The 14,969-nt window shown below is 34.7% G+C and overlaps 1 protein-coding gene across 1 annotated transcript in view; it reads left to right on the forward strand.

Annotated features, from left to right (window-relative positions):
• Positions 1-4,746: 4,746 nt before the first annotated feature.
• LOC131043463 (serine/threonine-protein kinase ATG1c) overlaps positions 4,747-14,969 on the forward strand; it is a 202,960-nt gene continuing 192,737 nt past the window's right edge. Inside the window, exon 1 of the mRNA XM_057976664.2 lies at positions 4,747-5,329. Coding sequence (XP_057832647.2) covers positions 5,084-5,329 — 246 coding nt within the window. The 5' untranslated portion in view covers positions 4,747-5,083. The remainder of the gene's footprint in view (positions 5,330-14,969) is intronic.

The raw sequence follows: 14,969 nt of genomic DNA on the forward strand, positions 1-14,969 counted from the left end.
TATAATGGTTTAAATCTTTTTGATATTATAGCTTGCATGCCCAAGTGTGTATATATATGTGTCTGTAACATGTATAAATATACATACATATATACGTATACACTATGTGTGTGTGTGTGTATATATATGTATGTATGTATGTATGTATACACATACATACATATACATACATACATACATACATATATATGTATGCATGTACACACACACACACATATATTATAGTCACATAAATCTGTCCATTTTAATTAAATGAATATTTCTTATTTATTTGATTAAAAACTCATTAGCCATCAATTAATTAAATTAATATTTAATTAATTCATCTTCAAACATTCTCCTATTAATTAAATAAATTATTCAATTTATTTTAATTAATTAATTATACCAAATTCACAAATAAATTAAATGAATACATCATATTTATTTCATTAAAATCCCCTTTTCCTCTTTTAAATAAATTAAACAAAACATTTATTTAAATCATAAATCCCCCCCACTTGCATTTTCCTACAAATGCAACTTGCACACATTTATTGAAATAAATGAATTTTATTTTAATTAAAATCCTATTTTCCCTCACCCACCAAACCCACTTGCAATTCTAACCCCCTTCTAGATTCTTCTAAACCCTTCCTAATTAACCTAATCCATCCCTTAATTATTGTCACATTCCTAAGCAACTTTAAGTCACTTCTCAAAGACTTCAAAGTCTTTGAAAAACAATTAATGCTTTGTGTGTTCAACAATTTAACCTTTAAAGTCTTCCAAAACCACTAATGGCTCTTACATAACCATTTATGGTTAATTCAACTTGCACTCATGTGTCTCCTCAAGCATTTATTGCTTTGACAATGGTTATCCCTTTTGCCTTTGCACAAGAGTTTATCCATTGGATAAAAGCTTTATTCTTTGAATAAAGATTTTATTCATTCAACCTAACCTTGACCTTGACTCCCAAGTTAACTCTCAGGTCATGTCAAGCATTCAATGCTTATTCCATCTCCTCTCAACCTATCTCATATGGACACTTGTCATCCTGGGATTGGGTTGAAAGCCATCACATGGATTGAATATCATTCAATCCCGACCCTTGTTGAGATTACTCAATCTCAACCATCCATTGCTCCATTTTTCCTATAAATAGAACCCATTTCTTCATAATCCAGATCCTGAAAACTTGTATGCATCTAAGTTATAGAGAATTTTAGAGAGCATTTAGCATAAACCACTAATATCTTGTTACTTTGGTCTAAAATAAATCATTTTAGCATCATAGCATCTAGTATTAGCTTTTATTCACATTTGCATAGCATTTTAGAGTAAACATTTCAATCTTGAACCTCCATAAGCATCCATAGTGCAAAAAGCTGCCAAGAGCTACACTAGTTTGGAACTTGGAGAGGAGAGGAACAAAGGAGAAGGAGCTAAGAGCATGTTAGGAGGCATTTGAAGATGCCTCGTTATATTTACTTTCTTAGTTAAATATTCTTTCATGTTTTTGGTGTCTCTTTTGATATGCCTTCTTAAATTAGTTTTTGGTTGACTAACATTGACAGTTTCTTGGTTTTTTTTTGTGTTATTCCACCACAGGTTCTAGTATATATATATATATATATATATATATATATATATATATATATATATATATATATGTATGCATGTATGTATATATGTAGACATACATATGTATGTATGGATGGATGGATATACATATGTATGTGTATATATATATATATATAAGTGTGCGTGTGTACACACACACACATATCTCTCTGTGTGTGTATGCGCGTGCGTGTGTACATGTATGTATGTGTGTATGTGTATATATGTGTACATGTGTGTGTGTGTGTGTGTGTGAGAGAGAGAGAGAGAGAGAGAGAGAGAGAGAGAGAGAGAGATATGTATATACGTGTATATATATATGTGTGTATATACATGTGTTGGGATTGACTGTTGGATTGGAACTATAATAAGATGAAAAATTATTAGAAATAGAAAGAGAAGACCGTTAGGAATGACAGTAAAAAAAGTTTTATATTCATTATACATACATACATACATACATACATACACATACAATTATACATATGTGTGTGTGTACTTCTATATTTTTTGGGTTTTTGCTGATAATTAATTTGCAATACATGAATTGAAAGAATATTGAAAGGAAATATACAAATACACACACAATAGATCATGAAATGGAAATAAATTTTGATTTGCCTATTTTTATTTAGGATAATTCTCCAACATACCCATACCAGGTTGTACGATTTTGAGACATATTTAACAGTTCCAAAATGTGACTCTTCCAACCCACCGTCCTCTGTATCTATGCCTAGTGGTTGTTGATTTACTGATGGTGTTTTAGAATTTCCAAATTTGAGGAAATCAACCCTTATAAAATCCTCATGCCTACTTGGAAAGATGTCTTCCTTGTTGTAAGTGATACGACTGGGGTTTGTTATTAGAAATGTGTAGAATATGTTGCCAAAACATTTTGATCTGCAATCCTGTACAAAACAATTATTCTCTGCCAATCTAAAACTAAGAATGATCACCAAATTTGTTGTCAATCTGATTAATCCTTCTAATCTGTGGTAAAATTTGTAATCGGGCAAGCTGGGATTTCGTCCAACTTCCTAATCTCCTAAGAGTTTTCGTTCTTGGAAGCCAAGATTGTTGCTCAAACCTAAATGCTGAAACCAAATGTAAAGAATGATCAAATGAATGAATAAAAAATGAAGTTTTATTCTCTTTTTATTCATCTCCAAAATGGTTCGACCAATTTAGGGCACCAAGTTATAAAATTTTGTAAACTTTAATCAAGTTCATTCCCCTTCAATAAATCGACTTCATGAGGCCTTGTATGCACATTAGCAAATTATAATGTTTTATTTTATTAATATTCCCCCTCATTGAAGTTCGGTCCAATTGAGGGTATTATCCTCATGACATAAAAGAACACTTTTTAAGTTATAATTCCTAGGGAAGTGTGCCCAAGGGGTACTTTATTATATTTTATTAAAGTATAAAGTGATTATAATAATTCACTTTATTATTATTTATTTAGATCCAACTTAGCAAATATTAAATATTTCCCAAATAATTCATAAAATGCTCCTTGGGTCTTAGAATTGAAATTTGATTGAAGGTACTTGACCGAGGATGTTACCCCAATGTTGCAGGCAAACTGTCAGTGATCCCCTAAAAAGTAGGAATCCCCCTAGAAAGTAGGAAACTATCTCCAAACATCTGGGAATGCTCAAAAGCAATCCTGCTCTACTCTGTGGCCCTTCGGGTGGTCAACCAGTCAAATGGTAGTCCTCTCTAAAAAATAGGACCCCTCCCTAAAATTTAAGAGATGGTCTCAAATGATCCAGAATGATTCCCAAGCACCCCATGACCAACTCTCAGTTATCCCCTAAAAAATAGGGATCCCTCCTAAAAACTGGGAACTGCCATTTGAATGTCTGAATCAACTCACAAAGCCCCTTGCAAGGCTCCATGACTCCCGAATGGGTCCCCATACACATACACATACACATACACATACACATACACATACACATATGCATATACATATATATGTATATGTATATGTGTGTATATATATTATGTATGCACATATATATAAATATATACATATACACAATATACATATACATAATATACAAGTATATATACGTATATATGTATGTATATATATTATGTATATGTATTTTCTTACATATATACATATACACAACATACACACGTGTGTCACACACACACACACTTATTTACACACATATAATCTTTTGACACTAATTTGTTTTTACTAAATCTATCATCTTTTGGCAATTATTTGTTTTTACTATGTATATCATCTTTTGGCAATTATTTATTTTTATTATATATAGTAAAAACAAATTAGTGCCAAAAGATTGTGGTTCAATTGATTGAGAAAAATTGCTAAGGATGATAATATACTCCTTAATTCCACCATCCACCAAGGTTTAAACTCTTGGAGATGCAATTGTATGAAGTTTAACACCTATTCAACTTTAAAAGACTAGATCCTCTTAATGATATACTCTTTAATTATGTCATCCACCAAGATTCAACTATTTTAAGATGCAATTGAATTAAGTTCCAACACCTATTTTACTTTAAAAGATTAAATCCTTCCTTTAGTATAGTAAAAACAAATTAGTGCCAAAAGATTGTAGTTCAATTGATTGAGCAAAATTGCTAAGGATGATACTATACTCCTTAATTCCACCATCCACCAAGGTTTAAACTCTTGGAGATGCAATTGTATGAAGTTTAACACCTATTCAACTTTAAAAGACTAGATCCTCTTAATGATATACTCCTTAATTATGTCATCCACCAATATTCAACTCTTTTAAGATGCAATTGAATTAAGTTCCAACACCCATTTTACTTTAGAAGATTAAATCCTCTTTTTACTAACTAAAAGGCAATTTTTAATTTAAATATACTTACTCATCATTCTATCATCTATATCACCCAAATTTTTTATTAAAAAACTAATAATAAAAATAAAATCGTAAGATAGATACACAAATCCAAGCATAAGGTGCTTCATCCACCAAACCCCATCGAAGCTTCCTTCAAAGAAAACCAATTCCAACTCCCACGAGAAAATTGCTTATGTTCACATCTATTTTTAAATTTTATTATTTCGCGAGTTTTATTTTATAATATTTATAAGTTTGCTTTCCATGCGTCTGTTTGAAGTTAGTCGGCTAAAGTGATTAAATGAAAAAGCTTGGAAGGAACGAATGAATTCCCATCATCTGATGAACGACGAATTTCCCAAATTTACTTCCAAATATTTGACCATCTAAATGTACTTATCCAGCTTTCTTCTGCACTCTGGAAAATTTCCACGTATTTCCCAAATAAATCCATTCATTCATTCAATTGCTCCTTTCCGGAGCACAGCTACGCAAGTAGCTTTATATTTTACATATAACCGTTGACAGTTTATATCCAAGTAAAGAGACTCTGCTCGTCTGAGTGGGGTTTTAGAGGGCGAGAAGTGATTGAATTAGAGCGGAGAAAAGAAAAAATGGCAGATAGAGGAGGGAATAGGGGCAGGATAATAGGGGACTACGTGCTGGAGCAGCAGATTGGATCAGGCTCGTTTGCTGTCGTGTGGCGGTCGAGGCACATACACGATGGTTATGAAGTTGCCATCAAAGAAATTGCCACTGACAAGCTCAGCAGCAAGCTGGAGCAAAATCTATTATCAGAGATTACTATTCTCAAGCAAATAAACCATCCTAATATCATCCGTCTACATGACATTGTCAAGGTCAGTGGTCTGTTTTTTTTTCATAGAATATTTGTTTTCAGAATTTAGTGAATTTCTCTTTTCAGGGTAACTTTTGCTTGAGCTGGCATAATCCGAGGAGTACTTCTTGGGTCAAACAAGCCTAGCTCAATCTTGGGTCAAATAATTGTAGCCCAATAAGTTGGATGCATTATTTTATCTTATGTAACGTGTTATCCCGTCTTGTAGGATCTGAACCCGGGGCTCAACTACAAAAACCCAGTACTTTTATCAAATTTAATGGGTTAGTGTGTCTTTTTAGGATTTTAAGCTGGGGCTTAACTAAAAACTCCAGTAGTTGTATCACTCTAGTAGTTTAAACTTTGCCTGTTTCACTGTATTTCATTAGTCAAGGGAAGCTTGGCTATCCTAGCTGCAGACTCAGTTTCTGTCCTCTTTAGGGTATCAAGATTGACATGAATGAAATGTGTGGCCTCTCATAGGCTGATCAGATCATCTTGACTGAGCAAATATATATCCTAGACTAGGGAATTGATCGTCCACAAAAGCAAATTTTGTCCTGAATTTGTGCTGCTAAGTTGGAGAGGAAATAGTCCATAACTGAAGGCTTGACTTGATTATTCCTGCGACCTGGTACCCCTTTCCCTTTGCCCAGAATCCTTTGAATAAGTACCAATTGGACTTCACAGAGATGACAAAAATCAAATGCAGTCTCTTCTGTGTCAAGGCCCAGTAAAAAGTATATTATTTTTCCATTTAAAAAAACATCTGCAGTACTTTTTTCCTTGAAAAAATGAGTGCTCTCCCCATCGATCTTAGGGTCCACCAGTGCACTGTGCCGGCAAACCCTAGGAGCATGGGAAAGGAGTTTCAACATGTTGATTAAAGCATGGACATCAAGGAGGAAAGTTTTAAAGAAAAGTGAGAAGCAAAATGAAAAGGTGGATTCATTTAGTTCATTGTTGGGTACTGAGTGAGAGGAGTGTTGTGGAGTGGAAGGAGCAAGGTGCTATTATGGGTGTGATGTTACAAGTCCATCTTTACTAATGTTCTGAATCTTTCAACTTGTCCATGGCCATACTCGTTATTGTTGAATTTTTTTTTGAGTTAGTCCTGTAATGGCTAGGAAATCTGCACGATCATTAGCTTCCTGTTGATGTGTTTTTTATGACACCTCGAACACAGAATAAAATACTAAGTATTCAATCCTCTCTTGAACAAGGAAACCTCAAATGTTAAATGATGTGATCAAATAAGGCAACCCCAAGGTTTCTATAGTCAGGTCTTGACATGCAATTGGATATTCCCAGTGAAATGATGTGATATGCTGGTATCACAAAGGGACTTATGCTTCTGCAAAGCAGCTGGAACTTGGAAACTAACTTAACTCCTCAAACAAAGAAAGATTAAAAGGGATAAAGGGATATGAAATCTAATCTAAGACTTGAGGACAATGATGATAATGGATAATGATTTGGATAGACAAGTTCCTTATGGAACTACTTTCTACTTGACTAGAGATAGCTCACAACACCATAGAAAGAGTGCAATTTTCTAATGTAGTGAAAGATTTTCATATTGCAAACATTCATTCAAATACGCTGCTGTCCAAATGAAACATTCACAATCAAACTATTATCAATTATGAGATTTAGACTAACCATGCAAAATAACTTGCAATCAATAAATCACCCATGGTATGAAACAAGAATTCATCAAATATCTCCAAATGTATCCACCACAATCAATGAACTTCAATTACTTTTGAGAAGTAACAAGAAACCATGCAAAATGTAGAAACACAACACAAAAATCCACCATAGCGTCTATGAAAGTTATGTGTTGATTTCAACATAGTCTTGGCAACAATCTCTGTTTCCTCCTACTAATATTCTAACTCCTACTACACTATTATTCTCTTCTATTAACCCTTACAAATGAAAAGGCTAAGCCTTTTATAGACTTTCAATTACAATTCAAGGCCTTGATTGATTTGAAATCAATAGCCAAGATTCAGACAATAGAACCCTAATGTGGGTAGTTGCAACTACCACCACTTACATTTAGTATTTGACCAATGATATGATTACACAACTTTGGACACATGTCCTTCCTTTGAATGTGGACCAATGAGAGATGAGGTAAGGTATGATAAATAATATTTAAATGTGACACCACATGTCACTTGCTCCTCTTGGAATGAGTCAAGTCCAATGCATTTGGACATGTTGACATGGTATCACTGGATTGGTTGATGATGAATGGGCGCCATCTCAACATAGATATCTCTTGATACTTAACATCATCCTTCCTTTTTGACGAATTGTGATGATATTCCCAAATTGCATCATCTTGATCAATTTTGTAACTTTGATTAACTCTTCTGAAACTATCTTTCCTCCTTGATAATTCTTGCATTTCATTCTTATGTTTGAGAATTCTTTGTTGTGGAGTAACCCTTCTCTATCACCATCTTGAAACAGAAATCCTTGAGCGCACCTTCCATGTAACAAAGAAATTATGGGTGCAATTTTACCCTTGCCTAGGAAGAAATTTTGAACGCATTTGAATGTTGAGGAAGGAAAACTTGAAGAGCACACGGTTATATTGAGAGGGGGGGGGTGAATTAGTATAACAATAAATTTTACCAATTTAAACTCTTTCAACTTCAATCACAATTATATAGCTTATCTCATTAACATATTCATTGCATACCAACATTCATATGTGATCTAACTAATATGAACACAAGTAAAACACAAGATATATACGTGGAAACCCTTACGGGAGAAACCCACGGCAATAAATGCTTTTATATAAATCTTCTTTTACAATGTTCGTAGGCACCAACCCCTAACTCTGTTTGTGAGCATCAACCCACTGGAAGCACCAACTCCCACTTCTGAATTTGTGAGCACCAACCCACTGGAAGCACCAACTCCCAATTCAGAATCTATGAGCACCAACCCACTTCACATAAATCTGATTTTCCACCTTGACAATGTTGCTTCAACAACAGATGATGGATACCACTTTACTCTACAAATCTAACTGTATTTTCTTTTCAAATCTGCTAGTATTATGACAATAAGTTTGCCATAAAACCCTTCACAATATTATCTTCAATCTGCACATAATTCTTCCTTTAAGCTTTTATCTTATATCTCTGCTTTGAATCTGTCTTATATCCCTGTTCAAGGTCTGCAATAATGTCTGCTCCAAAATGATGCAACTTCTGATTCAAATTCTGCCATAACCTTTACTCTAAATCTGCTTCATTATGCTTGAAATCTGCTACAAACAGACTTACAAATTTGCTCTATAATGCTTCATAATTCTGCCCATACATCTGCAAAAACAATACCTTCACAGTCCTCTTATTTCACTTCTTAACTCATCTTCTTTGTGGTATACATATATATGTATCTATATGTGCAACTTAGTGCCCACCACAAACTGTCAACAGCCCTTTCTCTTCTCAGATTTATATTATCAGTATTATCTTCCTTTTAACATTTCTCTGTCTAAAAATAATTTCAGAATTATATATATTTCACTCACTACACACCATCTTTTTTACATATTATTTATATCTTCATGTATCCCATCGAAAGGATGTGATTTTTCTTGAGAGATACCACTTTTCAAATAAAAAGTCTTTCGAGTGCTTTACTAAATTTTTAACAAACTATTTAGAGAGTCGTGTTATTTTCTCATAATTGCACCCCTCTGCTTCTGCTCTAATTACTATAACAAATCGCACTCTTCAATGATAGCCAATCTTTGACTAATAGTGATTAGTCACTATGAATCTGACTTGGTTAATGTAACTTGCACTACCTCTATATTAGTCACTGCTCATTATATATATTCATTCTTTGACTCAAACTCAATTTTTGTTAATCATCGCCACATGAGATCCATAGTCTCGTAGAACATAATGGCTGCTGTCATAATAAAGTCGTTGTCTTTATTTCATCGCTGCCGTTAGATTGTTGTCTTCTTCACCACTGTATACATTATCATTGTTCATTAAGTCGCACTTTCTTGTATTCTCATAATCTCTGCTCCGTATGTTGAATCACGTCATACAAAGATCGCTGCATCTATATTTTATCGAACATCTCCTCAATATGAATTGTCGTGGTTCTATATGCTTCTTCGGTTTTGTTGCCATAGTCTCAAAGATGATGTCTTTTGAATTAATCAATATCCTTTTGATACTGTTTTAATATTAGCATTGTCTTAGATACACTAGCGCTACTTTTCTTGTGACTTTACCAGCAAGGAATGAAGACACCATTCCTCACTCTGCTATCCCATGCACAGGCAAAATATGTTTTCATCGAAAACAATCTCCAGCAATTTAGACGGCGTTTAGACTCCAATCATATCATATTCTTTTGTCTATAAATCGCTGCTTGCTTAGACATAATAATCGATGCTCCATTAATTTATCGATTGTTCTCCCATACTCACCGCTACTCAAGACTTATCTATGTGTATTTCTTGTTGACCATAGTCGATTGCCACATATTATTAAGTCGCTGCTCCATAAGACCGCTACCATCTAAGTCGATTCTTTTGTCATCACGAATCGCTAATAATCTTAGACCATCTTCTTGAATCAATGCCTTCATATCATTTAATATTAATCAATGTTTGTTCTTCTTTCATCGCTGCTCTTTTGTATTTTCCTGAATGCATACCATATATATCTTCTTTATTGTTGCTGATCAATAATATTTATGTTGACCGCTGCTTCCTTAATAGACTCTTTCAAGGATTGCCAGCTACGTGAAAGTCGACCATGATGTTGTGTATTCTGTATCACTTCTCTAATAATTACGACTGAAGTTCATGTCCCGAACCACTACCAAATCAGCTATCTTTTGTTTTAATTGCATCACTTACATATGGGTACAAAGTCACTGAAAATAATGATCAAATCATTCCATTAATTTGTATGAAGTGTTACTTATCTTCACCACAGATACGAAGTCGTATTTTAACAATTATCGCTGAAGAATACTTTCTCCCTGTAATAACAAACCTCTATTCCCGGCTGGTGCACCAATGAAAGTGCTGCCTTAAGTAAAGAGAGTCTCTTAGTGAGATCGTTGAAAATTTTGTCTGTACATAATTGCATGTAATTCCTTTGTCTATACTTTCTTCCTTGTAAACAACTTGTAGCTTTTGTCTTATAACTCCTAATCTCTGAAATTCATCTCATAAGTGATTTCAACCACAAACAAGAGAATTGGGACGATGTGCCAGCACATAATGTCTTTTTTAGAGTCACCACAACAGTGATATTTATCTTTCTCCATCGATTGCTACACCGCTGTCTTCCAAGGTTCAGTAGATGATCTTGTGTGTCTTTATATAGTTAAGACTCCCATTGCTGACCCTTTCTCTTTAATTAAATCATTGTACTCTTATGATGCTTTACTATTATTCTCTCATTAAATGCCTTTGACGATAGCATTTCCATTTGGATTGTGTATTAAGCTCTTTTATTTAAATCACAACTATCCAATTCCTTAACTAATCATCTTTGACATCAATGACAACATTTCCATCAAAACTTGAGTGGATTTCCACATGATCAAAGAAACTAAGGGTGCATTTTCACCCAGGAGTGGAAATTTGCCTAAGAGAAGGAATTATGAAGTGGAAATGAGCCTTGGAACATAAATCTTGAGCGCTAATTTATCATGGAGAGAATTTCTTGCCTTTGATGACTTGGAAGTGGATTTTTATCACTTTTCTATGATTTTCCATGATTTCTTTTGGAATTTCCTTGATTTCTCCCTTGAATTTTCATCTTTCAACTTATGAATTTTCCCTTATTTTCTCATTCTCCACACTTAGCATTTTCCTCATTTCACTTTTCCTGACAACACTTTGCAACATTTTTTGCACTTTTGCATTTTCGACAACTTTTACAATATTTTGCATTTTCAACCTCAATTTTCAATTTTGACATTTGCTAATGGATTCTAGACTCAAAACTTGAATTCCTGATTTGAATCACACCCTAAGGACAAGATGTTGCACTCTTATTCATTTCAAGAATTGATCAATTGTTCTTTTGAATTGACAAGACATCAGCATCCTTAAGAGCTAGGAGACAAAAAACACCGTCAAGCTATGCAAACTCAGCAAAAATGACTAAGCTAACAAGAAAAAAAGAGGGGGTCCTGTTGTGACATTTTCACACATCGCCACATTGCAAATGGGACCCCCACTTTTCATTTTTTAGGGTAGATGTTTCGCCTAGTTTCCTAGTTTTAGCCTATGCTTATAATAGGGTGTCATGTCAAAATGTCAGAATGCAAGAGATAATTAAAATAATCCTAAGTGTTAGGTTGCCTTAGAGTTTTGATTTATTCTGGCTAAGTGTTGAGTTTCAATTTTGCCTTAAAGTGTGAGCGTAATGTGTTTTAAATGTTGCAAAATGATGTGATTTTGTGCGCAGGTGTTAAAAGTTCCTTTAGGGGTCATTTTCTTGCTCCGAGTAGGTAAATTAGTTAAAATATGATGAGTGTCCTGATGCATAATGATGAAATTTGATAAAGTCTGGACACCTTTGTGTGTGAAAATCATTAAAGTCCTGATGAAAAACATGAAATCAAGGTCTGAAAATGAGTTTTACTGATGAAAGGACGTTTTTTCTTGAGATTTTAAGGCATAAAAGGACTTTTTTCCGATGGATCATGATTTCCATGATGAGAGGTGTTTCTCCCCAAATATACTGAGAATTTGTCCTGATGGACCACGTTTTTCCACTGGGAGGCCCAAAATTTGACTAAGTGTTGGAAATTTTCCCGATGAGGTGCGAATTTCCTCAGGAATGAATGATGAACTTAAATGTGGACAAAATTCCTTATCTTGATGGGGGTTGTTTTTACCCAAAACCAATTTACGGACAAATTCAAGGAAATGAATGCAGATGATTATCCAAATGGGATTGAATTTCCCCAAAATGTGGTTTATGGACTAAAATGAAAGAATTGGGTATCCAGATGACCCACGTTTTTCCCCAAAGTGGTTTTTTTCCAGACTAAGTGAATGAAATGATGAATTTAAGTGTCCAGATGGGGATCGATTTTCCCCAAATGGCTATTTGTGATGAGTTATGGCGAATTTTAATGCAAAATGTTGTCCAGACATGAATCGATTTTCCCAGCTGGCTCAAATTTAATGAATGAGGATGATTTTAATGACTTTTAATTTTTTTTTGCCTTGTTGCGAAATATTTAATGCTCAGCAATAATTATTTAATGATGAATTTTTATCCCAATGCAAGGCAATTTTCCACCAGGCTGTTATAAAACAAGTTTCTTATCCCACATTGCTTGTGTGGTGAACTCTCAAGGCAAAAACATGAATAAGTATGCCCAACCAGCATTAAAATAATATTATAAGTGGCTGATTGAAGGCAGATTGAAGTTTCTGGCTGGGCGATTTTTGCCCAAGTGTCATTTTGGACACCATTTAAGTTTCCAGTTGAAGAGAATTGCAGATTTAAGAGGGGCGATTTCGCCCAACTATTCCCAGCGCCACCATTAGAGGAGAATTTCCAGAATTGTTGAGAGTTGCGGTCACCATTGGAGACTTGGGCGAATTTTGATGCTTAGTGCCATCATTGCTAGGGCTATGATTTTCATTGTGTGGCTGATTGCCTCACATATTGGGTGGGACTTGTGCACATTTCATTTGGCGCCATGGCTGGGAGTGATTGCTATTTTGCTGGCCACCATTGATTGAAGATTTGGACATCATTGCTGGTCATTGCTGGAACATCCCATTTTCAGATTTATACTTCATTTCCACCCATCCTTGGTGAAGGGGTGATCTTGTTTGGACATCATTTTTGAGGAGTTTGAGGGCATTTTGTGTGGACACCATTGCTGGTGCAGGTCTGAAACCTTATTTTTAGAGTTGTCTTTAGGCTGAAACTTCATTTCCAGCCACATACTAGTGCCCAGGCGTGGCCATTTCTGAGTTTTGAGGGGTGAAACAAATCAAGTGTGAGTGTGTGACATGGCTGAGATCACTTCCAGTCATTAATATTTACCATTTTCAGTGTGTCTTCAGACTTTTGGAAGACATTTTCAGACCTTTGGAGGGCGTATTCAGACTTTGTCCTCAGAAAATAAGACTTTGTTATAAGCTTGGACATCTGAAATTTGTCATTTTGTGGGTATATTCGGACCTCCAAACTCAGAATTCAGACCTGAAACATGTTGGGGCAGCCAAGATCAACCATTTTCAGGGTGTATTCAGACTTCAATATCAGAAAATCAGACTTTAATACACCATTTTCAGAGTTTATTCAGACTTGGGTATACTTATTTGAGCCTCAAATGAGTCATTTTCTGAGCATGAACCAGTGTGTTTAGACCTGGAAAAGTGTTTCAAGTATCAAATCCTGCATTTTCAGAGTCTTTAAATGGGTCTCTTCAGACTTATTTATTGCAATCGGACTTATCCTAAGTCTGAAAATCAGGTTTTCTAAGGACAAATTTTCCAGATTTTGATCAAATCCTTTGTATTTTTCAGAATTATGTTACATAGTTCCAATTTTCTGATTGAAATTAGAACCAAAGTTAATTCTGGAAAACTAATAATCAACTTACCCATCAGGAATGAGGGCAAAGTAAGGAACATTGAAGTGTCTTGATGGGGTTTGATTTTCCACTCCATCAAATGGTGATCAAATCAACACAAACTTTTCAAGGACAATGAGTCCCGATGGGGTTTGGATTTCCACTTGAGGGCAAAATTACAAGGGAAGGGACAAATCAATTCAAATGAAGATCAATGATAAATTAGTCCCTATAGGCATCAAATTTTCACCAAGTGAAGAAATGGACAAAGATAATGCGGATGTTTTAGGAATTGATTTGTCTTGATGATAATCGATTTCCCACCAAGGTTGAAATAAAGTTTATCCCATAGATGTTTGATGTTTGTTTTGCAACTTTGTTAACAAATGCGGATGGGGAAGATCAACATTTCAAGAATTGGAAGACAATTTTAGGACAAGGATTTCCAAAGGCAAAGATGTGGACTAGACCAAACATGAAGAAGACTTCACCTTGATGGCGAACAAATGAAGGAAAGCAAGTTCAAGACATGAGCACAAAGGATTTCACATCATGAAATCAAGAACTACATCAAGGAATCTCAAAGTCAGAGAATGTTAAGGAGGAAACTGTTCATGGAGAATTCCCTAACATATGGATGAAATTCAAAGTATTGCAAGGAATTCCAAATTTCATGAAGAATGTTCAAGGCATATTGATTAAGTCTACAAGGCAGGCTGAGGTGGCATCCCTGTCACCATTCGTTCAATCAAAGGGTACCAGGTCAACTTTCATTCAAGGAGGGAACAAGTGACACATGGTGCTACATCAAATATTATTTATCTTACCTACCCTCATCTCTCTTTGGTCAATGTAATGGTGGTTGTAATAAATCCTAATTAAGGTTTCTTTCGATCTTGGCCATTGATCTTGAATCGATCTGAGCCATTCATTGTAATGAGCTATCTATATAGGGCTCGGTGCTCTCATTTGTAAAGGTTAATAGAAGAATAGTTAGCAGTAGAGGAGTAGAAGAGTAGTTGCTAAGGCAATTAAGAATTATGAGC

This window comes from Cryptomeria japonica, chromosome 11, assembly GCF_030272615.1.
Source record: "Cryptomeria japonica chromosome 11, Sugi_1.0, whole genome shotgun sequence".
NCBI lineage: Eukaryota > Viridiplantae > Streptophyta > Pinopsida > Cupressales > Cupressaceae > Cryptomeria > Cryptomeria japonica.